Here is a 10,440-nt window from a genome sequence, read left to right on the forward strand (position 1 = left end):
TGACCTTAGAAGGCTAGGGCCAAAATGTTGGCTTTCCTTGTGGCCCTCCTTTTTCTCTAATTTTGGTCTGCAAACTTAGGTTGTTAACCCTCCAGAAGACAAGCTTATTGTTATTATCATACAACTTAGGCTGTTAAGCTTAACCTCACTATCTGTCTGAATATCAAACATCTTAGTTATGCCATATTTTGACTCATTGCTTTTCCATATGTCTCTTGCATTCCTGCAATTATCATAAGAAGTCCCTGCTAAGTACAACAGACCTATGAATGCATTCAGTTCAGCTAGTGAGCTGTCATAATAAATAAATTTCTGAATGTGGCTACTCCTGCACACAGAATGTTTTACTTGCATTTCAACTTTTGTGTATTTCACATCTTACATGATTGCATTTTGTCTGTTGTAACTTCCAACATTGAATGGCAGGGCTGGCGTTCTGTCCAATACATTTTCAACACTGCCAAGACCTTCATTATATTTTTGGGCCCAGTTCTAACATTGAAGCATTCCATTTGGTTGCATGGCCATTTTGCAACATTTTGACTAGTAAAATATGTACTCACACTCCTGTTTTCTTCATCTTTTGAATCAAGGAAGTCTGCATTCCCTGTGTCTGTATCAGTCAATTCTTGTTCCATCTCACTGTCATGGAACTTAGGCACACAGGGTGAGTGTCAAAGTCATCATCATCACCACCACTATCACCATCATCACCATCATCATCATACTTCCTCCAAAACTTGCAAATTTGGTTTTTCATGTGCCATTGTACTTAAATGGGCTACATCTATTAGAAAAATCAAAGGAATCTTTTTTTTTTTTTACAAATCCTGAAGTGGTGTGGGTCTATTGGACCCTCTATGATGCTCAGGTAAACATATTCAAAAGCACTTGGATGGAGCATAAAGTGGGTGCAATGGTTGATATATTGTGTCACCTTGACGGGATCAGCTCTGCCATGTCATGCCCTGGGGAGAGCATGTGCTCAGCATGACTGAGGCCCTGGATTCAGTTCTCAGCACTGTAAAAATAAACAAAACAAAAAAGAAGGCACTTCCAGGAAACCTTACTAGTTCAACTCTCCACCTAACCTTTCCAGCATAAGGCTGTTGTTCCAGGCCAGCCCTTGGGCACCTGAGTGCTGTTTTCTTTTTCCCAGAAATAGCAGCTTCTCTCTGCTCTCCTTTGGATTCCTCTGGATCCTACATGGGAATCAGTAGGATGTAGGTAGTCAACTGGATCACATAATACAGGACCACATGAAAAACAACACTGATGTTAGGGCTTTCTTTTCAGTTCTAGGATGCATCCCCTGTCTTCTGGTTCATGCTGAGAGCCCTGGAGGATAGACTAGAAGGTGGCACCAGCCACAGCCTGGCTGGGAGTGAGGGGTGGGGTTCTGGAAGAGGAGCCAGTTCTGTGGGTACCCATGTACTGTTGGACATGGACCTTTACTGTGAGTTTGTGGACAAGCCTAAGTTTCCTTTCTGAACTTCCTTTTTTTTTTTTTTTTTTTTTTCTTTTGAGACAGGGATTCTATGCAGTTCAAGCTGTCCTTGAACTTGCAGTGATCCTCCTGCCTCAGGCTCGTACGTGCTGGGATTACAGGTGTGTGCCACCATTATACCTGGTTTGGCTTCCATGTTTTAATGAGTGGACAGTCACGGCAGGTTATGGAGATGAAAAAAAAGTCCATCTAACTTTTACTTCCTTCCAAGAACTTTTTTTTTTTTTTAACAGTGCTGGGGACTGAACCGAGGCCCTTCACACTGAGCTACATCTCCAGTCCCTTTTTTATTCTTTATTTTGAGACAGAGTCTTGCTTAGTTTTTAAGTGGCCCAAGGTAGGCTCAAATTTTCAATTTCCCTGTCTCCGCCTCGCAGAATGCTGTGATTACAGATGTGTCCCACCATATTTGGCTCCCTTCCAAGAACTTTAAAACAAACTGGGTAGCCCAAGAATGATAGGATGAAGCCACCATTTGGGGGCTGGGCATATAGCTTCATGGTAGAGTATGTGCTTCAATAGGAGTGAGGCCCTCTGTGTGTGTGTGTGTGTGTGTGTGTGTGTGTGTGTACCTTTACAGTCACTTCTAATACTGTAGAGTTAGACAAGCTAAAGGCCGCAGTTACATAAACTCTTCTGGGCTTCTTCCTGCCAAGTTTCATTTGTGTGAGTGTGTGTGCATGTGTGTACATGTGCATACGCTCACACACACTTTCAGCTATGATGGTCATAGGATCACATATTGCAGCTCACCATGGAGGGAGAACACATCTCTGCTACTGAACTCTAGCAGGTGGCCACTGCCTCTTCTGGCTTTGCCAACCACATCTTCTCAATCACTGGTCACAATTCTTCCACAGATAAAGCATCCCTGGAGTATCCAGCACAGGGCAAGCAGCCAGGGCCCCTGACCTCAGGGGACTAAGAGGCCGGTGGTTACCACCTGCTTCCAACAGCACAGAGTAAAGGTCACTGGGTCTTGAGGGCCTGGGCAGTGTTTGCTTTGAGCACTATATGCATCTATCCAGAGTTGGATGACCTCTACAGACCACAAGTGCTCGATTCTTTGGGCTGGTCACTAGGGTAACTGCCCAGAGAGGCAGGCCTCTCACCTAAGCCCCCACAGCCATCAGAAATGGTGTGAGAGTGTAAATGGGTACATTGCCAGTAGAATACAATTTGGCAAGATTTTCCAAATTTAAAAATGTATATACCTTGCACATAGCAGTTCTGTGAATAGATATTTATCCTACAAATATACCTACACACATGTGAAATGAAGTGGTCTCATCATTCATCACAGAATCATCTATTAATAAAAGCAGGACATGATGGCATATACCTGTAATCCTAGCACTCTCGGAGGCTGAGGCAGGAGGAGCACAGATTCAACCCTCACAGGGGCAATTTAGTGACCTATAGAGATCCTATCTAAAAAAAAAAAAAGTAAATAAAAATGGGTGGGGGCAAGTAGTGCAGGGTGGAGACCCTGGGTTCAATCCTCAGAAGTAAAATGAAGGAAGGAAAGGAGGAAAGGAGAGATCTAGATGTCTATTATTAGACAATTAGCTTCATGCATTATGGTATGTCCATAAGATGGAATATTTATTTTATTTTTTAATAGATTGCAAATTGAAATAAATTATTTACAAACATAAATGAATATAACAATAAAAATTGTCCAAAATAAAAATGAAGAAAGAATTTACAGATCAATCATAATAGTTCACTGTGTCAAAACCAAGATACTTATATTCATATAATTAGAATTCTCAAAGTAGAAAGGAGTAGGCAATACATATTTAAAGATTTAAAATTTCTGAATTTAGTTCAACTTATAATACTTCATTTCCAAGAAAAATGAATCTTTTTGCACAATAAATTTAAATAAAATCATACCAAGATACACAAAAATGAAATTGTCCAAAACTTATTGTAAAGAAAAAAATAATTAAGGCATATACATAAAAATATGAGCTATGGAAAAACAAAATTAAATAACATCTTATTCCACATTAGAAAGAAAAAAAAGAACCAAGTGCATAAGAAACTAGACTAATTAAAGGACTTAAAAGAAAAGATCTGTCCTCTTTGAATTTTATACTTAGGAAACATACCTTTGAAAACTAAAAGTGAGATTTTCTAGTTATACAATCTTGAAATATTTTAATACCTCCAGAAGTAGCATATAGGAAATAACAAAGAGCATAATTCAAAAGGCAAGAGAAGTCGCAGTATGCTCCTGGATGAACAATAAAGAGCTCTCAATATGATAGTTATGCAGGACTATATAAAAGATATTAGATGAACCCTTATTTAAAGGTCATTGCAAAAAAAAAAAAAAGGTCATTGCAGATTTCTATGAAACAGTACCAATCTTATGTTGGGTTATACCCATATTTTTTTTCATGAATGTGGGTGTGTATGTGTATAAAAGACAGGGAAGAAGTAATATAAAGTCAACAGAAAATGGAAATATACTTTTTAAAGTTTCTAATACTAGAAGATATCATACAATGTCTTTTAAATAAATTGTAAGTCAAGATATAGTATAAATCTTAGAACAAAAATTAAATTAAGCAATATTCAGAAAATTAAATACTAATTAATTAAAAATTAAATGTTTCAAAACAATTGAACTAAGAAAAAGTTTTCATGATAGCAAAGAAATAGTAAGAGTAAAACATAAGATAAATACTGGAATGGCAAATAAATGACCAGCACCTCTAACAGTTTGAGGATAGGATATCACATAAAGTTCTACTGTGTTGTGGACATGCATAATGACTATGACAGTTACTGGTGGCTAGGCGTCACTTGTGGGACTGAGCTACAGCTATTTCTTTGAAATCCACCCTATAGACTCAGATGGAATCATGACCCATAGGGTGGAAGTCTATTTGTAGAGTGTGCTGATGGATATATTTTGCTGCTGAACACAAAAGAATAACTGAAAGACTACTATTGTATACCTCTTATTCTCCTGTGTTTAATTGTTTGCCCTATTTGGTGGGTTCTTTCCAAGATGGAATATTTAGATAAGAAGCTTTTGTGTACTGATCTGAAAGGATCACAGGTATACAGTTAGAGTACAGTAAGAAAGAAAGATATATTTTACCACTGGCAGAAAAGCAAGGACGTAAGAGTATATACTGATCTTGACCTATATAAAATGTTACTGGAGGGTTAAAGATAAACAAGATCCTATTGGTATTTACATGTTAGGGAGATGAAAATTGTTAGGTCCTCACAATTAGGCCTCTCTTCTGAAGAGAAAAACTGGCAGACCAGTCTGTTCAAACAGGAAAGCCCCCTTACTCAGCCCGAAAGACTAAAATAAATCTGTTTATTTTATTTTTATTTTAGAAACTCTATAAGTCTACAGACTGTCACTCTATACGTCAGTACAGTGCCACCGTCACGCTGCACTTCCCTCCCCTCAAGAGTCACCAGACCCACTTATGATCCCTGAGAAATTAAAAATTTTCCATCTTCCTCAGTAAAGTGCCCCCTCCCATACTTAGACTAGTGTATAAAGTCGGCTCTTTTCCTTTGTTCATAGTCAATGGCCTTCTTGTCCTTGACCAGGGTGCACCCATTCTGAAATAAAGATACTACTGCTTTCTTCAATCCTGCCTGTCTTAGCGGTCTCAGTTGCTCCTTGGGGTCTAGCCTGACAAATTGATGAAGGCAACTTTCTATTGTCTGTAGTGTGTGTGTGTGTGTGTGTGTGTGTGTGTGTGTGTGTATTGGGTATTGAACCCAAGGCCTTTACACTGAGCTATATTCCCAGCACAATATGTTTGTTTGTTTAGAGAGAGGGGCTCATTATATAACCCAGGATGGCCTTGAACTCACTATATACTATATACTTCAGGCTGGTGTTGAACTCTAGCAATCCTCCTATCTCAGCAGCTTGAGTGTTGAGATTGCAGGTGTTCGCTATCTAACTTATTATATATCTATATCTATATCTATATCTATATATCTATATCTACATATCTCTATCTATCTATCTATCTATCTATCTATCTATCTATCTATCTATATGACAGTATTTTGCTAAATTGCCCAGGTGGAACTTGAACTTGTGATCCTTCTGACTCAGCCTCCCAGAGTGCTGGGAGTATAGGTGTGTACACCATTCCTGTAGATTCTGTATATTCTGATACTTAAATGATGCCAAAAATTAAATTAAAAGCAAAAAAAAAATTACAGAAAAGAGAGAATAAGCCCATGGACCAGAGTGGCAGAAAAAGGAGGCTTGCACCCTGTCTGCTGTCTCACCAGGGACAACCAGCCCAGAAAATAGCAGGAAGGGTTTGAGCAGGCTGGAGTGGCCAGAGACCTGGTCAGCAGGGGCCAGCCTTCCTCTTCTCCTGGCATCCTTGCTTAGTGGCCAACTTGCCCTTCCAAATCAGGCATCTTGTGCCATTTGGGAAATCTTGTCTTTTTGACAAGATTTGGGAAAACATTTTGCATGATTCCTCTGAGTAAAGAGGTCACTCCTTGAAGCAACAATGTCCTTTGAAGCTGCTTGACTTCAGTTCTTGGATTCCTTTTCCTTTTCCCCATCAACTCTGATGTTTTGGTATGTACTTGTTTCAGAGATTACTCTTTGAGATGTTTATGACATGCCTGTGAGCACTCTGGGGTGTTGCAAAACCCTACTTGGGAGTGGGGAGTGATTGCTTGGATGATGGCTGATGGGGAGGTCATAGCTGCACCCCTCTGGCACAGGGCGTGGGGAGGGGAAGGTTTCTGGCCACCCCTCCCACTACCCCAGAGTTCCCATGACTCCAGAGGCCTTCTTGGGTGCCTCATGGGCATGGCAACCCCGAGCAGGGTGAGTTGCCGGGTCCCTGGGAGTGCAGCTGGTTATTTTTCCTCAGGGATAATTTTAGGTTCTCTCTTCTCCTTCAACCTTCCTAACTCCCAACCGCTGGCTCAGCCTCCCAGAGGGATTGCTCAGACCAGCGACTACACAGTGCTCTTTTGAAATATAGAACACATTAGGGCACAGTCCTGGAGGCATTTTCCACAATAATTTTACCCACTTTGTCCCATTGTTTCAGGGGAGGAAGTGGACAGCTCAAGGACCTGATCCTGATACAGCCTCATAAAGCCATGGACCTCTCTTCCTGCCCCTCAGGTTGAACCCAGAGGCTCATTTTCACTGTGTGAGAACAACTGGCTTAGTGATTGAGGGCTGGCCTGGAGAACTAAGGCTTGTAAATCTGGAAGGGCCTTGGCTTCTTCAGGAGATCCCTGGCTCAGACCTTAGGAGAGATTTCATAGAAGGATTCCTTTGAACACAAAATGTAAATTCCTTAACTCAGTGTGCCTGGTTTCTAGAAGTTCAATGAATAAAATATTTCAGGAGCTGGTATAGACACTCTGCCTTGGGAGCATGGTGATGGAAGAGCTGTGGCTAGCTGGGGAGATCTGAGGATGCAGAACACGCCTCAGACGGTTCATCTCCCCCACCCCCAGTTCTGAGGATCAACCTCCAAACACGGGCAAACCCTACCTCTCGCTGCCCAGCCCTGGAACCCAGGGCCTTGCGCCTGCTAGCAGGTGTACTACTACTCTCTTCCACCCCAGGCCTCATTTTGCTGCTTTAAAAAAAAGACCCTAAGGGGGCCAGGGAGATGGCTCAGTGGAATAAGCACTTCCTTTGCAAGTGCAAGGGCCTGAGTTCAATCCCTGGTTCTGGAAAAAAAAAAAAGAAAGAAAAGAAAAAAGACCCTATAAAAGAAGAATATGAAGAGAGGAGGCCTGTCTGAGAATCTGAGTGGAAAGGGTAGGAGCAAAGAGGGGATAATAGAGGGATCAAACTCTTCTAGCCTCACAACACCAAGCCCCTGTGGAAATGGGCAAACAGTGAGAAGGACCCAGTTTCCTAGTCAGGAGCTGAAAAAAATGGGGAGAATACTCTAGGGAAGGGAAGGAGAAAGGGTAGCTGGGAGGAGGGAAAGATACAGGCTGCTTGCTCTTCCTTTAAAAACCTGGAGATTGGCGGGGGAGGAGGGGCCCCGGTGGGCATTTTGCTGGTCTTGAGAGAGCCCCCTTTCCCTCCACAGGGTAGGGTTTCCCTTCTCTTCCTCTGAGGCTGTGGCCAGGCGGTCCTGGGAAACCATTGTGAGAGTTCTGTGCTGAGGCTGCAGGGCAGGCACGGCCTGGTGGACAGCGGTCCCCCCTTGCCATTCCCTCCAGCGGCCTCTCCCTTCTGGACTATTGGCTGCTGCCCCTTTAAGTCCTGGCTCTTTGCTCCTCCCGCAGAGCTGTGGCATCAGGGGGTGGGGGCGAGGGTGGGAAGGGGAAGGCCGAGAGCGCTGTGTCCTGTCAACTAGGGAAGATGGTGGCCCGGGCCAGGGGAGTAGCTCCCATGCCCAGCTGTCCCATCCCCTGAGCCTGGGGCCCTGGGAGACCCCTCCCATCCCCTCGCGGCGCCAGGATGGCTCCGTGGACCCACAGGAACCACTCTCTGGGTGCATGGCCAGACTCCCCCACCCTTGCACCCCATCCTAGTGCACTACCAGGGGTGCCATGGGCGGCAGCACTGGCCGGGGCGCTGCTGGCCTTGGTCACGGTGGGAGGCAACCTGCTGGTGACCGTGGCCATCGCCCTGACACCGAGACTCCAGACTATCACCAACGTGTTTGTGACCTCGCTTGCCACAGCCGACTTGGTGGTGGGGCTCCTAGTGGTGCCTCCGGGAGCCACCCTGGCGCTGACTGGCCACTGGCCTTTGGGCGCCACCGGCTGTGAGCTATGGACGTCGGTGGACGTGCTCTGCGTGACTGCCAGCATCGAAACACTGTGCGTCCTGGCCGTGGACCGCTACTTGGCCGTGACCAGCCCGCTGCGGTACCGCGCCCTGGTCACCAAGCGCCGCGCGCGGGCGGCCGTGGTGCTGGTGTGGGCGGTGGCGGCCGCGGTGTCCTTCGCGCCCATCATGAGCCAGTGGTGGCGCGTGGGCGCCGACGCCGAGGCGCAGCTCTGCCACTCCAACCCGCGCTGCTGCTCCTTCGCCTCCAACGTGCCATATGCCCTGCTCTCCTCCTCCGTGTCCTTCTACCTGCCGCTCGTGGTGATGCTCTTCGTCTATGCGCGCGTCTTCATCGCGGCCAGGCGGCAACTGCGCTTGCTGCGCGGGGAGCTGGGCCGCTTCCCGCCCCGGAGCTCCCAGACACCCCCGTCCGGCTCCCGGTCCCCCGCCGAGGCGGCCGAGATGCTCGCTGAGCCTGAGGCCGGTCCCCCCTGTGGTCCGCGGCCCGCGCGCCTCCTGCCCCTCCGGGAACACCGGGCGCTGCGCACCCTGGGGCTCATCGTGGGTACCTTCACCCTCTGCTGGCTGCCCTTCTTCCTGGCGAACGTGCTGCGCGCCCTTGGGGGGCCCTCGCTCGTCCCCAACTCGGTTCTCCTCCCCCTTAACTGGCTGGGCTACGTGAACTCCGCCTTCAACCCGCTCATCTACTGCCGCAGCTCGGACTTCCGCAGCGCCTTCCGCCGGCTTCTGTGCCGTCGCTCAGACTGCCAACCCCAAGCGCCCCGCACCGCCGCCTCCCCGGGCCGGGCCAGCCCCATGGGGCCCGCCGGTAGGTAACTGCTCGGGCCGGGAGAGCAGTTGGGGTCTCCAGCCTTGCCTGTGGGTTTGGCAGAAGGCGTGAGCTGGAGCGGTTTGGCGGCTGGAGAGAAGAGGGAGCGCACAGTAGGGAACCAAAATGCGACCGGGCCCTCCTTTCCTCTTCTTGATCTGATCACCAGGGTTGCAACGAAGGACAGGCGGGGTGTTCTTCATTTGGGCCTCTGACACTCCGTCTCGCCCTGAGTTTTCTAGCTCAGTGGTTCAGTCGCCCAGCTCTCTACAGTCAACACACCTGTCTCGCACTTGCACTGGAGGGTGTGGGCCTCCCAACCCCGGAATTGGTTGTGGTTTTCCTCAGAGGTCGGACTGCTAGAGGAGCTATGCTTGGAAATGCAGCGACGTTCTTCAGGTGTTTGGGGTGGGATTTTTGCACCTGGCTGGTCACCATGATTTTGTGTAGTTAAATATGCTTCCTAAGGCCCTCTTAAGTATGCTTCCCAGGCCCGCTCCTTTTCTTCAGTGCTTCTGTTCCCACCGTAAGATTCATTATTTTCACCTTCCAGAGCTTCCAGGGGGCTCTTTAGGCCTGAAGGACAATAAATAGCTCCTTGGATGTTTCCTTTGGAAGTCTCTGGCCTCTGCTCATGAGCCCTAGCTAGCTGCTGAGCTGTGGAACTCTGTTCTGTGCAACCTACTGACTGGGCTGTAGGGTGGGGAGGGAAGCAGACCCTAAACCAAGTGGACAATCCCTGTCCTGAAAGTTTCTGAGCTTCCCCCATGAACACACTACTACCTCAGCAGCTGGGCTGCTGGGTCAACTGTGACCTGTGGTCTCGCTCACGTGTGCTGAGAGTGCAGGATGGGGAGGGCACCTCAGGCTCCACTCCTGATCCCATGAACCTCTCAGAGTCTGCAGGCTCCATGACCCAGACTGAGGGCAGGAGGCTTGAAAAGGCCCCAGTTCAGGGATCTGTGTCCTCTGCTGCAGCTTTCTGTGCACCAGTGCCTGTTACATTAGACACAGAATAGCTCTGATCTACCTCATAGCAGTGTCACCAGGAAGGACCTCAGAGTGTGTGGGGACTCCAGGCTTCCCAGGAAGGTGAACTGCTGGAAAGGATCCCTTTTTGCCATTAAAATCAAATTAATAAACATTACTGAAGGCAGTTTATCCTTTACCCTCTTTTTTTCTCCATTTGTTTTCTTTTCATAATCCACTTGCTCTCTTCCTTTTGACGCAGAGCTGGCTTTAGGCAGAAGCAGTAAATTAGGGCTCATCTGGCCCCTTTCTTCCTAATCTTCATCAAACAAAAAAATGAAGAGTCGTTTGGGTGAAAAACAA

At 46.7% G+C, this 10,440-nt stretch overlaps 1 protein-coding gene across 1 annotated transcript; it reads left to right on the forward strand.

The window, feature by feature from the left end:
• Nucleotides 1-7,964: 7,964 nt before the first annotated feature.
• On the forward strand, nucleotides 7,965-9,116 carry Adrb3 (adrenoceptor beta 3). The gene has a single exon (XM_004637290.1). The coding sequence runs from the start codon at nucleotides 7,965-7,967 to the stop codon at nucleotides 9,114-9,116; it is 1,152 nt and encodes a 383-aa protein (XP_004637347.1).
• The last annotated feature ends 1,324 nt before the right edge of the window (nucleotides 9,117-10,440 follow it).

This window comes from Octodon degus, unplaced genomic scaffold (assembly GCF_000260255.1).
Source record: "Octodon degus isolate 3935 unplaced genomic scaffold, OctDeg1.0 scaffold00088, whole genome shotgun sequence".
In the NCBI taxonomy this organism is placed as follows: Eukaryota; Metazoa; Chordata; class Mammalia; order Rodentia; family Octodontidae; genus Octodon; species Octodon degus.

What these genes read in the sequence shown, in the direction of transcription:
- Adrb3 (XM_004637290.1), top strand. Translation starts at nt 7,965, where the DNA reads ATGGCTCCGTGGACCCACAGGAACCACTCTCTGGGTGCATGGCCAGAC.